The sequence below is a fragment of the Platalea leucorodia genome (genome assembly GCF_965183815.1).
Source record: "Platalea leucorodia genome assembly, chromosome: 12".
Classification (NCBI taxonomy): Eukaryota; Metazoa; Chordata; class Aves; order Pelecaniformes; family Threskiornithidae; genus Platalea; species Platalea leucorodia.
In genome coordinates, this window is record NC_138834.1 from 9,353,199 (window position 1) to 9,370,336 (window position 17,138).

The 17,138-nt window shown below is 47.6% G+C and overlaps 2 protein-coding genes across 2 annotated transcripts in view; both read left to right on the forward strand.

Moving 5' to 3' along the window:
- Positions 1–12,698, forward strand: part of GRK3 (G protein-coupled receptor kinase 3) — a 78,475-nt gene extending 65,777 nt beyond the window's left edge. The window contains exons 17-21 of the mRNA XM_082324667.1: positions 414–509; positions 3,067–3,229; positions 3,881–4,017; positions 4,971–5,084; positions 5,643–12,698. Of these exons, the coding sequence (XP_082180793.1) occupies positions 414–509; positions 3,067–3,229; positions 3,881–4,017; positions 4,971–5,084; positions 5,643–5,804 (672 nt within the window). The 3' untranslated portion in view covers positions 5,805–12,698. The remainder of the gene's footprint in view (positions 1–413; positions 510–3,066; positions 3,230–3,880; positions 4,018–4,970; positions 5,085–5,642) is intronic.
- A 3,218-nt stretch (positions 12,699–15,916) lies between these two features.
- MYO18B (myosin XVIIIB) overlaps positions 15,917–17,138 on the forward strand; it is a gene marked incomplete at both ends in the record, with an annotated part of 75,982 nt that continues 74,760 nt past the window's right edge. The window contains 2 exons of the mRNA XM_082324857.1: positions 15,917–15,955; positions 16,776–16,931. Of these exons, the coding sequence (XP_082180983.1) occupies positions 15,917–15,955; positions 16,776–16,931 (195 nt within the window). The remainder of the gene's footprint in view (positions 15,956–16,775; positions 16,932–17,138) is intronic.

The following is a 17,138-nucleotide window of genomic DNA, read 5'->3' on the forward strand; positions in this document are numbered from 1 at the left end:
TTCTTAGTAAAGCAGTAAAAAGAAAATAAGCCTAAACAAGTAATGGACAGAAAACTGCAGGGTTCCAGTCCCCAGCACATGTACTCATTTGCACGAATACTTGGAGGATTGTTGATGAAAACTGCTGTATATTCATTACTACAAGTCTTCCTCATCGATAGTACTGAATTATTACTTTTTCACAGTCAAATGACTGCATGGTTTCTTCTGCTTAGCTGTCTCTAAGCTGTAGAGTTTTTTCCCAAAATTTTTGGAGGACCATTTATTAAAGGCACTGAAATTTAATTTCAAGGGACATAGTTTTACACAGCCATGTGTAATTTGTGCAAAAAATAAAAAGGCCGTATATATCTACAGAGTGGATTTAAACAGTCTGTGAATTTGTCTTTAATTATGCTGCTTTTAATTTCTAGTATCCTCCACCATTGATTCCTCCCCGGGGAGAAGTAAATGCAGCAGATGCTTTTGATATTGGGTCATTTGATGAAGAGGACACTAAAGGCATTAAGGTACACAACTTTAAATGATAGGTAGAGAATGGCACTGTGACTGCTCTGCTTCACTTTTCATGTGTGCATGCCATTCCTTTGCTTCAGGGGCTGCTGAATGTGCAAGGAATTGCTTTCACGTTTGGAAACTTAATCCATGCTGTTATGAAAGAGCTTGGGCTGGTTGACTGGTTTGTTGTTGCTTGCCAAGTCCTTATGTTTTATTTTTTAGATTGACTGAAATCTACCTTCCTATCAAAAGTTTTATATGATAAAGCAAATATTTCAAATGGTCAGGCAACTTTTGGGACATCCTCAGATTTTCAAGAATACTTAATGGTTTGTAGTTTTATAAATTGTAATTTGTTTCTGGTTGCTTGGATGAATTGAACTAAACCTTATTTTAATAGTATTACCTCATGGTCAGAGAGTGCATTGGGAAACTCTTACAAATGACAAACTGGGTATTAATGGTAGCAACTTTATAAAAGTGATAGAAGAAACTTTCAGGTTCTGATATTATCCAAAATCTAATGAAAACAATGTAAAGGGAAAAATGCAAAGTTAAAGCCGCTGGCCCATTTCTGACTTGCACGGAGGTGGTGTGACGTACCCTGCGTATTCATCCCCTCTTCTGAAGCCTCCCTGGTACTTTGAGACCATAGATGAATCAGTGCTGCTCTTGGGTCTGTCCCGTTCATTATTTTTATCATACATTTCTTCAGCAGATCAAACTTTATTCTTGTTATACAGAAGTGAGTCAAGAGAGAAACTAATTGCTCTAAACTTTATAAGCAAAAAAACATGTTAAGTACTCACTGTGCCTAAAAAGGAACTTGTCTGTCAGTGTCACCTGCTGTAATTACAGAAGTTGGCACAGAAAGATTTTACGTGTTAAAGAGAAATGCAGAGAACCCAAGATGTTCTTTATCCCAGAAAACTCCGCATCTTCAGTGTCAGTGTCAGTCTAACAGGATTCCAGTTTCCTGCAGTTCTGGAGTGCCCTAATTTGGAGGAAGATTTTGCAAGGAGAAACCAGGTGGCCTTTTTATTTATTGAGGGGATCAGATTTTCACAGCAAGGCCTGTAAATTGTATAGCCAGATCCCTTCCATGTAATCTTTGTTCAGGCTGCCTATAAGATAAATTTATTCTTAGTCATGAGTCAGTGAGGGATATCATGTACAGCTTCTTTGCTCTGCGCTTTCACTGGGATGTCACAGTCTTTTAGAAGGGACTGAATAATTCGTGCCTCTGAGTCAGCCGCAGTCGGAGCTTCCACTAAGGTGTCAGGAGCTGTCTCTGCCCGTGAGGATGCCAGTTTTGAGTGCCTTGCTCTCCTCTGTTGCCCCTGCGGATTATATTTGTACTGCGGAGTGTCCTGTGACACCAAGAAGAACATGTGTTCTTTGAGGTTACAATCTGGAAAGCCAACAGTGGATGCCCATGGCTTTCCCCTCTTACTCGGATGCCATAAGGAGTCCCTGTAAGCCGCTTGCGCAGAATTGCAGAGAAGTCTTCTACCTTCAGATCCAGCCTGTGTTTTCCTGCTGTGATACAGCTATGGATCTCTGAAAAGGAGGAGAATATTTATTCTGGGAGTGTCTGGCCTGGCTGCAGAAGGAGAATTGAGCAAAGCTTTCCTATCCTGCTCCTGCGACTGCTGTGTGCTGCGGTGGCGGCTGGGGTTGCTGGGTTTGCTCTGAGCAGCGGTGTGCGTGCGTGCCCTTCGCTCGGGATCTGCCTTCCCCAGCACTCTGCTGCAGCAAGGACCGGAGCTGGCGCTGCCCGCTGTCGGACAGTGCAGTCTACCGGGCTCACTGCGTTCTTCACGCGGCACGGGGTGCCCCTTCGTCGTGCTCGCTGAAAGTTTCTCTACTGATGGACAGAAACTGAAGCAACTGAGGAGCGGCTGTAGAGAGTTTACACTCATCCCCAAATGAAAACCTTTAATAAAACTGTAGGGAAAACACTGATCGTTTTTTGTACTGCAGCAAAGTGCCTGGTGGCTAAACCCAGAATATGGCTGTGTCAAGCAACAAGCAATCCTTCCTGAAGATCCACTAATTTTGGTTTCCTTCAGTATAATCCAGTTCAAGTACTGTAGTTAAGGATTAGAGGAGAAAAGAATCTATATAACAGGAAAATTGAGGTCTGCAGCATGCACTGCTGAATTGTGAAGGTTAATTATTAAGAATGTAAAATTAAGCTGTGGAAGCATGGAGGGCATCGTTGTGTAAAAGGTATCTTTTCATTTATTCATGGAATTTTTGTGCTGAGAAAGTTTTTAACACAATTAGACATTTTGTTAACACTGATTATGCAACAAAGTGCGTCTTTTAGAGCTACCAAACCAAACAAGTTTTGAAGAGGCGGCCTGTTCTCTGTATATAAATGAATATCTTTGCTTAAATTCGTATCTGTGTTTTCTCTTGTTTGCACTTGTTTGTTCTGGTAAGGTTAGAGTTCAATGTGTCTTTTAAAATGATACTGTTATATGGGTAACTATTAACTGTTGGGGATAAGAATAGTAAAAGTTACTAAAATGTTGGGTTTTTATGTTGTTTTTCTCTTGCAAGTTGCTTGATAGTGACCAGGAATTATATAAGAACTTCCCTCTGGTAATATCGGAGCGTTGGCAGCAAGAAGTAGCAGAAACTGTTTATGATGCAGTAAATGCAGACACAGATAAAATTGAGGCCAGAAAAAGGGCTAAAAATAAGCAGCTTGGCCACGAGGAAGGTAATCTGTCAAATACACTTCTCTGCATCTTTTGCTGCTAGATAGTAATTCATGTGTTTGAAGTTCCACACAACAGACTCTCATATTACTGTCATTCACCAGTAATTGTTAGAATTCGTTTAGTCAGTATCGTGTTTCTTAAGACGTTTCTTAATGTTTTGAAACGCTGTATGACATAATGTTTTGGAAAATCTTTTGTACTCTCTTTTAAAGATTATCATGTACAGCCTTTCATCATTTATATTTATGGTATATGCTCAGAAAAGAGTATGTGGGGTTTGATTTCATGACAGAAGCCAGGAAAGAAAACAGGAGGTCCTTTACAGCAAACTTCACTTGTTTGCATGAGGATGTTGCATCACAAACTCTGAACTGTGGATAGCAGTATACAATTCTTTTAATAGTTAATAAGATACTTTTTTAAGAACCAAATTCTGTTCTTGATTACTCCACTGCAGCTGCATCAGCTCATGTAATTAAGGCAGAATTGGCTCTGCGTGTGCCTGCGCACACAGAAGCACTATGGCAAGCCTGGTGAGATGACGTTGAGTCACACCGTGTTCAGGACCGTGTCCTTTCTCAACGTAGCACATTTGCAGAATGATTTAGCCAGTACCTTGTTTTGCATACTAATGTTTCCTCTTGTTATAGATTATGCGCTTGGGAAGGATTGTATTATGCATGGATACATGCTGAAATTGGGGAATCCATTCTTGACTCAGTGGCAGCGTCGTTACTTTTACCTCTTCCCAAACCGACTTGAATGGCGAGGAGAAGGAGAGTCACGGGTAAGTGAGGTCACTCTAGAGAGCAGCAGCTTCCGAGGGCATGAGAGGCAGGTGGATGTGGAGGGAAATCTGAGAACTCACACTCAGGCATACCTCCCATGGAAGTAGAGTTTTGTCCGAGTAAACGACCGGTGGATTTGAGTGACTTATCTTGAATATCGCTTTAGTTAATGGGTAGCTACACTGCACTGAGGAAACATAAAGTTGACTTGAGAAACCTGTTTACTTTGTTGTGTTATGTTTTTAAAGGAATTTGGTAGTTCATGGTGTTATTTTTCATTTAGGACCTCTGGACTATTTATACAAAAAAACATAAACTGGTAAGGTCATAAATGCTATAGCATTTTATTTCAAAGAAAATGCTATATTAACTTTAGTTTAGTCCAGCTGTGATCATATGCTAGGCAGATCATTTGTACATTTAGTTAAGTAAGGTTTTGGAATTTCAAAACATTGTTCTCCTCTTACAGTCTATAGGGAAAGCTTTTCTGCAAACCGTTGTGTATGTTTGCTTCTTTGTAAATATGTAGTGCTTGAATCTTCCCTTTCAGCTCATTGAAATAGTAAGATTGCCTTTTTTTTTACAAGCAGTAATACTTGGAAAATATATAAAATTATATGCAACTCTCTTGTGGGAAAATAATGAATATTTTGTTTGTAGACACACCTATTTGTAGATTCTTATTTCATGCTGTCATTACTGGCTTTCTTAGCTTATGTTTCCTTGACTCTGTTGAAGCAACCAAGCTCCTTGCTAAATCTCTCTCTTACCTTATAATCTATCTTTAGTTCATGACCCAGTCTTCAGAAATCAAGAAATGTTTGTGTAATGACTGTTAATGTTCATAACTTGACTTATGTGGGTAGTCCAGAAAAATTAGATAGTGGCTTTATTTGATGGGCAACAGGTTTTTTTGAATCATCACTCTGCTTTATTTTTGCAAATGCTACAGCAAAACCTACTGACAATGGAACAAATAGTATCTGTTGAAGAAACACAAATTAAAGATAAGAAATGCATCTTACTGAGAATTAAAGGAGGAAAGCAGTTTGTCCTACAGTGTGAGGTGAGACGCTTCTTTTTCAATAACTGTTAATCAGATTGTTTTACATATGACAAAACAATTGAAAGTGTTTCAGGTCCTCCCATTACGTATTAACTAAGCGTACTTCACGAAGCAAAGCTGAACCTAAGCAAAACTGGGAAGTTTTTATCACACTTTATTTTTGAAAGCAGGAAAGCTGCAGCTATGCTAGTTTCTGTCAATGGTATGTGGGCCAAAAATGAGTTCAGTTTAATAAATAGCTAAAAAGTTCAAAACTTCTCAACCTACGTGGGTTTTGAAGGCCTTGTTGGCACGTGTCTCGCTGCAGTTATGGCAGCTGATGTGTTTGCGAGGGAGGAAGTACACAAGTCCTCATTACATCTTGACCGGCTGTAGTTGCTGCTGCCTCGCCTGACTTCAGTGGGGTGACAGAGGAGCAAAGGTCTGCACGTTTTCAATATCCAAAGTTACTTGTTCCTTTGGAAAATTAAAATAAGTTGCTTAAAAGTGCTATCTAAAAGAGAAGACGCTATTGGCAGTTTACTATGAAGTGCCAAACTACTTCTGTATCTCTTTCAGAGTGACCCAGAATTTGTTCAGTGGAAAAAAGAGCTGACAGAAGCTTTTACAGAGGCACAGAGATTGCTGCGTCGGGCTCCAAAGTTTCTCAATAAATCTCGCTCAACAGTTGTAGAGCTTTCAAAACCACCGCTCAGCCACAGGAATAGCAATGGTCTGTAGGAGAAACAGAGAACAAAGTTCACCTAGGGAAAGCTACTTCGTGAACATATTGAGTTTCACAGAATCCTTATGAATTACTTTGTGCAATCCTGGACGCGGGATGTGCTTAGAAGAGGAATTAGATGTTTACAGCGTGGGATAATGTCAGAACTCTGTCTCTGGAGGTTGTGAAGACTGGAACAATGGCAAGTGAGTTCATGCTCCTGGCAGCGGTGGAAATTACCGAGCGTCGAGGCTGCATATTGCTCCCATGCATTCCCGCACCCTGGCGGTGTCTAAAACGTGGTCCATTACTCTAGAACTACTGATGGAAGGAAGACGCTGTTTTCTCTGCAATACCCTTGTTTGGTGCGTACCAAGCCTGGAGGCTGAAGTGGTTACTGCTGGCTAGGATTACACTTGTGTGTGCGATACCGACAAACCCCTCAACTGTGGAAGGAGCTGCAAACTTGCCGTGTTGGATAACCTTTAATCTGTTGTGTTGCCATGTTCTTTCTGACCATTACTGCTGACTTTATAATAACCTTTCTCCATACTGCTGATGATCAACAGTGTGACTCTTATGCACTTCAAAGTACTGAATTCTAACTGTCCTGTGGTTTAAATGTTATTGCTACTTCATGGAAACATTGAACTCAAATTATTCACTTAGTTTGTTGTACTCACTAATAGTAGCTACCACCGTTTTGCTTCTTCTACGTATATGCAGTACTATAACTGACACAATAGAGTAATAATTGGTGAAGAGGAATTTATGGTAGCTTCATCTAGTGCTCTGTTGTATAAATTGACTATTTTAGCACAGTTTTTAAAGAGCAGATTCCTTTTGACAAGTTTACAGTGAACATAAAGACAGTTCTTTTCCATTTCAGGTCAACTGCACTTTTTAAAAATTAAAAAGAAATTATTCAAATCCAATGCATTCTAGTGCATGTACTGGGTTAAAATGTCTGGGTACCTCGGTACGTATTCTGGATCACTCTTCAGTTATGGGACTTGTGGATCCTTCTCTGTTGTACACAAAAACATGAAGCAGGTGTGTTCTCATAGCATAGATATCCCAGACTTTCACTGTAGCTCAGCTCAGGAGGTTCACGCACACATCACATGGCTCGGCTTGCAAAAGGATTTTTAATTTTCTTCTCTAGAGCGTTCAAACTGTCCACATTGAAAACAGTCTGAGAATACTGAGGATGGAACTGACAAAACGAGCTGATCGAATGCCAGATTTATATTAATTCTACTTGAGACATCAGTCGTGTCATGTGGAAACTCTTGCTGAAGTAAAGATATAATCTCTTAACTGTTAGACAACTTCAAGCACGTGAAGTCAGCCTTCCCCTGGTTACTGTGATGTTTCGTAAGAGAGAGGTCAGGGCTTAATTTAAGCTTTTTTCTGATTCAGTAAACACCTTAGAGAACATTTTCTGCCTAATTACGGTGGTACAACTCTCATGGTCCCTGAAGACGATGGGAATTGCATCTCCGTAAATGGGAACAGAAGTTACACCACCAGCTTACTCCGTCCACCTGGTGTGCACGGTTTGTCCAGCTTGTGTTGCTAACAGATAACCACAGAGTTCTAGACCTGTTTCCCTGTAGAAAAGTACAAATTGGCAAAAATAGGAGAATTCCTTTGAAAGTATTTGTTTACCTTGAACACACTTGTAATAAAATTGAATGTATTTGCTTCTAGAAGTGGGAGTGGCTTAACTCTGCATAGCATGCGCTTTCACACGTGTGCGAACTCTGTCTTGTCATCTGGTGCATCACAAAAGGAAAAATGCATTTTGGAAGATACCCCATGTGAGTCAGGTGATATCTTTTAATGATTTTTTTCCCATTTATTCCCATTTATTTTTCAAATTTGTCATTCTTACTGATAAGTAATGTTTAGCATCTCAGCATCCTCTGTAAGGAGTAGTTGTGGTGTTTACCGAGGTGTGGCACAGAAAACGTCTCACCTTACTGGCACTGACTGTGCACTGGATGTTGTTAAATGTTTCCTGTAATACCGTGCAATGCTCTTATGTTTCTTCTTGATATGGAAAAAAAACTCAGATTGTGATAAAAACCGCTCTTAGTTTTTATGTAACTGGTTCATACTTTCTTAGTTCATTATCAGTTCCGTTCTTCTATTTTAGTTATTTTCCATCGTTGTTTTTTATGCTAAATCCTTGTTGGCAGAGTTTTGCAGTTTCTGATGCAGCATACCATAGATTCTGGACACTGGTGTCTGTGAGGAGGGGAGGGACGGATCGGTAGTTGGGAAATTGTGCCTCAAAACCATAGATTTTATACAAAACGAAGGCTGTGTTTTGACTTAGGGAAATATGCATATTTTGAAGTGTAATGGAGTTGGGACGGCCCTAGAACATGCTCATTAGCGTGGTCCTTATTGCCTTGTCCGGCTATGCAGTGACTTGAAACCAGCTGGCAGCTGAGCTGTGCCGTCGGTCAGCACCTCTCACCAATGTCAGATGGGAATGGAATAGTAAAAGATTTGTTTTTCTTTAGTCAACTGATTTATTGACAATTTATAAAAGCTTTATATTTGTGACTCGCATACGACTGTGCTGTTAGGAGAGAAAGATTGCCGTAGTGAAAAACTCGGGTACGCAGGGGGGAAGTTGGGATCCCAGTGACAAGTGGGGTTCTGCGTGGAAGGGACTGGATCTGCTGGTGAGGAGGGAGAGCTGGGATTCCGCCCGTCAAAGCAAAATAGTGGATACTGCTCCGAACTGATGGTTCCCGGTTTAGGTACCAAATTGTCTGCATTTTTTTCTTGGACGAAGATTCTTGATGGTGTTATTTTACATGAGGGTCTGTAGCTGTATGTGTAGAAAATCTCGTTGAACGCAGAGACCATGAGGCACCGTGTTGTCTTTTACGCATTTTGACCACATTTGTGGGATTAAATGTTCAGGGAAGTAAAGATAAAAGAAATTAGAGCTTCAGGCATCAACAGAGCTGAGCGAATGATTAAACACAGATTTTTAAACAAATTATCTGAAAGTCCTTTAAAAAAAAAAATCTGCCGTACTGAAGATTTAAGCATGAACGGGAATCGTTTCTTATATTTCAAAATAGAGAATTACGTGCCAGATCGAGCCATATTGAACGCTCCCCTGACACATCCACATGCCTTCAGTGCTGCAGGGATTATTTTGTAATTATTCTTTGTCTCTGACGTGCCAGCTGACAAATGCAGTAAGACTAGATCCTGGAAAGCAAGCGCCTGAGTGACGTGATTGTAGAAAGATGTGCAGTTTCTGCAGGAGCTGGGCTTGGGGGGGTCACGGTGACTTTTAGGAGAGCTGCAGCTCTGTTTCTGTGTGCTTTTCCTTTCCCTTTTCCCTCCACTCTGAGGTAGGGTGGCATTTTTGTATGTGGGAGTTGCTCTAAATTAATGTCTTGTTTCAAGATAGGTATACAGCAAATTCTTGCCAAAATCAGACTTTTATGAGTTGAAATTTAAGTGTAGGAGAAGCAAAGCACCAGTTGTTCCTGCTGCAGGCAGAGTGTTTGGAGGCTGTTTGGCGCTGGGCATGAGCTTGGCCGGTGCTGTAAAGTGTTCCCTGGACGCCGTGTCAGCTGAGATGTTCCATCATTGCAGGTGTAAATTAGGCAATTTTTATTATTCAAATTTATTTGGTAATAATTTTGCAAATTCATGAAACCGTTAAAGGAACATTTACTAATTTTTTTTAAATCCTTCATCTAACTGTAGGGTGTCCAGTTTACTAAGTATAAAAGCTTCTTCACATCAGTTATGTTTGAGCTTTATGTCTTGTCACTGGTCCAGCAAAGTCTACGGCTGCAGTCTCACGAGTTACTTAAACCGCTGCTGTGAGATAAGCCCTGCTGGTGTAAATACTGGAGCTGATCCAACTTGCGTTGACGTTCCTGGTATATGTTGCCCCCCATTAGGCTTCAAAAACAAAGACTCCGAGCATGCTAATGATAGTTGGATGTGCGGATGGGAAACCTGGCAGGTAGGGACAGCGCCGTGCTCGCTGTGCGAGGGTGACGGCACACCGCTCCAGGAGATATACCTCAGCTTAGTTGCATTCGAATTTTCCTTAATTTCAACAACTCTCCTTTAGAAACGCAGCAGAAGTTTTTCTCCTCCCACTTTTGCGAGGGGGAAAAAAAAAGGAAATACGATCATTGGGTTGGTTGTGGTTTTGCTATAAATGCAGGTGTTTGCAGTCCAGTGCATAGAGAATAGGAAACGTTGTGTATTTGGTGCTAAAACCAAGCCTGTTTGTCCAAGTTGTGATCCTGTGCACGTGGATGCGGGTGATGTCCAGTAGATCTGCTCGGGGCGTTGATTTTGTGCGGCCGAGGTCAATGGCAGCGTTGCCACCATAAGTAGGATCGAGCCCCCGATGCGTGCGATGACTTGCGCGTTAGCGTTTCGTAGGTTTACAGTCTCTGATGATCGTGAATTAGCTCATGAAGAGTGAAATACCTGGAGCTCTGTGTGTTGCCCTTTTCCTGGCAGCTGATCAGTTTTAGGACTAGGTTCTTCTTTAATATCGCATACGTATCCACATACTGCAGGCGTTCGCAATCGCACACTGGTTTCACTGTTCCCCACACAGCAGATGGCAATGATACAGTTAATTTAACTCTGAAATGCTCACACTCTAAATATATAGGGAGGAAGGACTATTTTGAAGTGTACAGTAGAAAGTAAATAATTCTGGTTGTGTTGATTAATATAAGGAATGAGTCAATTCTACAGATTAAAATATCTGAAAAGCGTATTTTGAAAAAGCATAGTATTAATTTTAATATTGTAAAAAAAAGGAAAATATCTAAAATATACAGAGAACATATGTATATCCAAATGTCTGAGGAATTTCGAAATAATCTACTTTTGTTTTCTATTGGTTTCTATACCATGGTGTACATATTGTGTGGATTGAACATTCGCTGTTTTAATACTATTGTTAAATTGTATTTTTATTTTGTGTTAAACTAATCATCACAGACTCAGCTTTATTTTGTTTATGTAAAGGTTGCTATGCTATGTAGGTATAAAACCAAGAATTCTATTTTAACAAAAAAGCATTTTATATTATTTATTAAATATATGTTTCTCCAACTTCTGACATTCCACAGAATTTCTGCTCCGTATATGTATAGAAATGGCAGTTCCTTTCAAGCAGGATCAGTCAGCTTTATTCTGTTTTTCATAATAAAGTCAAAATAGTTTCCGTCAGTCTGTCCAGCTTACCATTCTGTTACGAGCACAAGGACTTGCAGGCGCTGTCAGGACCCTCTTGAAGTGCAGTGGCTCGTGAATGCAGAAACATCTGAAAAACTCTTGCAAATAAACCCCTTGCTTTGATATTTCTAAATTTCGCCTTTATTCCTCAGCATTCCAGAGAGCAAGCTTTTATTCACGAGTCTGTGCTGGGTTAGCGAGAATTAATGACCTTAAATTGGGGCAAGGAATCAGCTTGATATTTGAAAAAGCTCAGACATCAGCTCAGGTATTTGCAAAGCTCTTTAATTCCAAGGTTAATGAGTGAGAAGGGAGAGCCCGGAGAGGCTGCAGGTGCCGGTCTGCTCGGAGCAGTGCCTTATGCCGAGCTCATTCGGGTGTAGGGCAGAGACGGGCTAACTGGCATCGATGGCTGCAAAAATGTCTGTACTGGAAATGATTTTTGCTGTTTCAGAGTGATTACTTGATCCTTAAAAATAGGCTAGAGCCCATGAAGACAGGAGAGGTGTCCTGCAGAGCCGGGCGGCCGGGCCTGTGCTCGTCACCCCGCGCCGCAGCCGAGGAGGGGAGCGGGCACCCCCAGGACCCCGGCAGGGACCGTCCCCTCGGGGGGTGTCGGGAAGGCGAGCCCGTGCTTCCCAAGCTGAAACCGCCTCACGAGCCAGCCCCTCGCTGCGATTAACGTGCTCTGCCTGCCCGAAGCCTTTGCTGGAGTGCTGCTACCGCTGGGCACATCTGTAGATAACCAAACCAGGCACCTCCTGCCCGAGCAAGGTACAAAAATAGCACAAAATTCATCAGATAACTCATTTGCTAAAAATAATTCCAGTTGCAATCATGGCCTCTGCAGTTTGAGGAATGCTCATGGTATTAAAGCATGTGCTTTTAATTTCCACTGTGGTGGAGCTTGAAGTCCGTGCTCTTCAGGGCTTAACCGAAGGACATCTCGAGGGTGAAATGTGGCTTTTGCCAGCCGTGCTGCTGAAGCCGCCTCTCCTTGTTGAGACGCTGCCCGAAGCGGGGAGGGGGTGGCTGCTTTTCTCCTCGTAGTAGTTCTCGCCTTGTTTTCCATTTTGCCCTTCTCACACCTGCCTGATCGTGTTTTCGTTCTGTAGCTGAGGAGCGAGCTGTAGCGTTGAGCTGTTCCTCGCAGTTTCTCGGCGTCACCCGCCAGAAACGTGCCGTGATTGGGATAGTGCTGAGCCCCGTGCCGCAAACCTGACACGTGCCCAAGCAGGGATTCGTTAGAAAACCTGGGGACAGGATCAGAAATCTGGTTGTTTGTCCAGTGTCAGGATTTATCCAGGTTTGTGTAACTTGCTATACTTCCAAACTGGAAAAGGAGACGGACCAGGTGTAGCTATGGGCTTGCCTGGATGTGGGGCTGGGAAGAGGCTTTCTCGGCTGTAGCAGGCATCTTTTCCTTAAGGAAAGGGAGAGATCAGAGAGCAGGTGAGATGGCAAATAAAAATGAGTCTGAAAAACAGAATAAAGCGAGAGCATCCTAGGAGAGGTGTTTTTACGAGCACTGTTTCAGTGACTACATTCAGTCCTTTTAAAAAAAAAAAAAAGGAGCAGATTCACATGAATAGCTACTAGTGATTTAAAGAAATATATTGAAAGAGAACCTGTTTTCAATGTGTAATTTAATGGTAAGAAAAGCCAGTATCTGTAAATAACTTTAGATATTGTATCTATGAGAATCATTCTTTGTTTTATGTACTTGGCTCTTTTCATATTTATTGTGCAGAGGAGGGTGTGCCCCGTGCCGGTGTATGCTGCTGCACGTTCCAGTAGTACTTCTCACAGAGACTATCTTCAGAGTTTACAGTCCTCGGCGATTTGTGACTGATGTGCCACACTTAGTTAATTCCGCCATTATTTTTTTAAAGGATTATTTTGGCACAGCTAAGCTGCTTCTGTGTGTTGGTCAGTACAACTGCTCTCATACGACGAGAACCCCAATAAAAACCGTCCTTTGCGTGTGTGCTGCCGCCTGGTTCTTTTCGGTCTCGCCTGCCCCTTCCCGCGTGGCCGGCGAGGCTGTGCCGGGCTGCCCGCCCGGACAGGCAGCTGCCTGCGGGGCACTGCTGGGCGAACCCTTGCACCCCCATTGCCCCCGGCTGCTCTGCGCAGAGGTAAGTCCCTTCGCTTGCCGCAGAAGCCGTTATTCACGTGCACCATGTTTTGTTCGTGCTTTTTCTGTGGGTAGCTGCTGGGGGACATGCCGGCTGCATCCTGCGGATGGGACGGTGCCCTGGGGGTGATCCTCAGCCCGGTGTGCTGGAGCAGCACAAAAAATGGCCCTGGCAGGGACTATGAGGTGTGTTACGGGTGATGAACGGTGGCTCTCCAAAAGTGCGGGAGGGACCCCGATGCTCGGAGCCGAGGGGTGCCCCGGCAGTGAGCCCCACACACAGCCAGGCTCCTCCGAGGCTGCGGTGCTGTTGGAGACCATGCGAAGGATCATCCAAAACCGTGTGTCCTCATGCCGTTCCTGGCTGGAAATGGGGTATATTTTAACTGGTGTTGGTGAGATGCCCTGGGCAACCCTTGGTCTTGAGCTGGGCAACAACAGACTAACAATCCTATTTCCTTTCTTATTAACAGAGCTTTTCCAGCTGTTGGTGCTGATGCCCTGGTCACGTCCGTGGACCTCTTCGGGGGAGATGTGGAGCAGCGGAGGGTGGGTTTCACCTTTGCAGCTGGGCTTGGCCTGATCCCACGTCCTGCGCCCCTGGCTGGGTGTTGGATGCTGGTGGCGGCTGCACCGGGGCGGGTGGGACGCAGGTCCTGCCGGTCCCCCGAGGGTCACCCTCTGCCCCGCGTGGTCACCCAATGGCCCCTCCATGTGCTTTGTCCCCAGCAGAGCTCTGTGGGGAGATGAGGCTCGGGACGGCCGTGCCAGGAGCCCCCCCCGGGCAGGCAGGACACCCCGGGCAGGCAGGGCTGCCTGCTCCCTCCCCACTGGCCCCGGCCGGGCTGCTGACCACGTTGGTGTTAGCGCCGCGGTGACTTTTTCTTTCCACCGACGGCAGGCTATTTTGAGCACTCCTCTCAGGTCCCTCCCCAGCTCGGCCCCCCTATCTCAGGGCTGGGGCTGGTGGCAGGGAGCTGGGGTGTTCCGGGGAGCCCCGTGCCGGAGCTCCAACCTGCAGTCTCGGGGGACAGCCCGGGGTCCCCTCCTGCGGTAGCAGAGCACCCTGGGCTGGCTCACGTCAACCCACAGCGGTTCCCCAGCTTCTGTGGGGTGCAGCCATGCACCGAGGAGGGCACAAACACACGTGTCGAGGAGGGTGCGGGTGACGCACGCGTGTGCTGGGCGGTGCAGAGAGGCCGAGGAATGGAAGGGCCCCGTGGTGCCATCGCCTCTCCCCAGCCGAGGCCCCGGTGCCACCGCCGTGGGTATTTTTAGCAGTGACATGTGTCACCTCAGCTGCCGCCACGGCAGGGGGGTGGCGGGGGGAGGCGTGCGCTGCCCCGCTGCCGCCGCTTGCCCGCACGCCGCCTTCGCTCTCCAGCTCACCGGGGTCCCGTGCCGGCGGCAGAGCCCGGTGACGGCGTGGGCCGTCAGCCCCCCGTGCCTGCAGCCCCCCACCCAGGTATGGATGCTCCAGGGGGGCTTTTGGGGTGGGGGGTTGGGGTCAGGGTCTGAATGGAGATTTTTTGGGTGTGCTGGCAGCCGGGCTGTGGGCCCCTCGGCAGGGAGGGCTATTTTTAGGTGGGAATGGATGGCGATAGCAGAAGCCCTGGCTTCGGGGGCGGCTTCCAGCTGCTGGTCTGTGCTGGGGAGAGGTGCCTGGGAGGGCTACGATGGGAGCGGGGACAGGAACGGGGACGGTGCTCCCCACCCCGTGCAGGAGGGCGGCTGGGGACCCCTCAATGGCCTCAGCTCTTGGCACCCACCAGGATGGCAGCGGGTCCTGGGTGGCAGCAGGAGCGAGTCCCTGGCTGGCTGCTCTGTGGGGACCGGACCCACGTGGCTGAGGCCCAAACGGGGCTGTATCCTGCTCCCTGCGTGGGGAGGACCGGAGTGATGTTGATGGTGGTCCCCAGCCCTTGTTCATGCTTCACTGTGTGCTTGGTTGAGGCACACCCCCTCCGTGCCTCAGTTTCCCCGTGTGCAGAACAGGACTGGGGATCCAGCTCTGGCTGGCGGATGCGGGGTGGCCGGCCGCAGGCACCCGCCAGGCTCAGGGCTCTGGCTGTGCCGTTCAGGGCTGGCTCTTCCCCGCAGCCACAGAGCCCTGCCTGGGGGGACAGTGTGGGGGCAGCGCCGGTCCCCGACGGGAGCGAGGGCACGTGGCACCCGGGGCTGCCGCCTGAGAAGGCAAGTGACATTCCTCAGCCGGCTCCTGGCCGCTCCCGGCGCTCCTGCCCTTTACTGTACAAGGAGATGTGGCTGCCGGCGTGAGCGGCAGGGCCAGACGAGCCCTGACCCGCTCGGTGCATGAATGATCTCGACAGGTGAAGCTGGGGTCAGCCTGAAATGGGGCACAGGCGGGCTCCCACGGCCACCCTGTGCCACCCCGCCCAGGGCAGTGGGGTCCCAGCACCACCCCGGTGCCACTGGCACCCTGTACCACCACCTCCCCACACCTCGTGGCCCCTCGCCATGCTGGAGGGGGCCGCACATGGCCGTGCCCTCCCCAGCACTGCCAAACGACCCGTCCCCTCCGTGCCAGTACTGCCGCGCTCCAGCTGGTGCCATGAGCTCAGACTGGGGCAATGCCCAGCAAGGTCGTAGTGCTGCCGGCCCCGGCACAGCCCTGGGGCCAGCGGAAGCCCCTGGCTAACTCTCTCCTCTCTCTCTGCCTCATGCGCCTGGTGCGGCCCCATGGCTCTCCATACAGCACCGTCCCACCTCAGCGCCAGCATGGCCATCTCCTCGCGCCTCGCGCTCTGGGAGCAGAAGGAAAGTCTCGGTCCGGGGTGGCACCAGCTGTGTTTCGGGGCTGGATGCTCGCGGGCTGCCCTGGGGCTCAGTGCCGGGCGGGGGAACACACCGCAGCCAGCTTGCTGCACGCCGCTGGGGTCGATGTCCCCTCGCCTCCCTGTGCACATTGCTTCTGCTGCGTCCAACCCTGCTGGCTCTGGCCACCTTTGCAGCCTGAATGTTCTGGTTTGAGTGATTTTGCTGCTGGTTGGGGCACGCGGTTCTCTGCAGGGCCAAGACTCGTGGGAATCTGCAGGGCTTGGTGCTGGCGCTGCTGCGCGGTGGCACGGCTGGGAAAGCCCTTTGCTGTGGGAGCTGCAGGAAGCAGGGCCATGTTTCGGCTTGGGGCCCAGCATGCGGCAGGTCTGCATGTGGCTGCAGTGATGCCAGGACCTGCTTCTTGACCCGCTGCAGCCGGGACGGTTCCTCCCGTGGCCGTGCTGGAGCTGCTGGGCGTTGGGCAGAGCTGGCAGCGCACGTGGGCTCCCCGCAGCGCCTGGCCCTTGGTGGTGTGCGGAAACCTCGGCGCTTCTCTGTGGGCCTTTTCTTCTTGGTGCTTCTCTTCCTGCTCGCCACAGCATCCCCGAACCAGCCTGGTGCTCGCGAGCAGCCCGTGGCCTCGCCGGCAACTTGCAGGATGCCTAAAGCCGCGGCTGGCCCCACCAGCAGAGCAGGGCCCTGGTGCTTGGGTCCACCACTCGTGCACGCTCATGCTGCTAATGTGCCCGTGGGGCTGGCTTTGCCGGGGCTCCTGTCTCTGCACTGTGTCCGGTAACCCAGCCTCTGCCCCTGCAAACAGATACGGGACGAGGACCGGGGGCCGCCCCCGTCCGCCCCTCCCCTGCTCCTGTCGGTCATCCCTGGGGGGTTCATCAAGCAGCTCGTGCGGGAGACCGAGAAGGAGGCCAAGGCAGCAAAATTGAAGAAGGAAACCAAGGCGAGTGTGAAAGAGGAGGTGAGCAGTGACAAACCCCACACAGTGCCAGGGTGTCCGGCCTTGGTGCTGGCTGGGTGTACCCATCTGTCCCCAGCCCAAAGTGGTTCCCATCTGAGGCAGCAGCCGGGGTTGCTGCGGTGCTGCCAGCCCCCACCTCGGGGGCCAGGGGGGCTGCAGGGCCCCACGACACCAGCCCCAGCCGGGAGCCTGAGCTTTCTTTTTCTG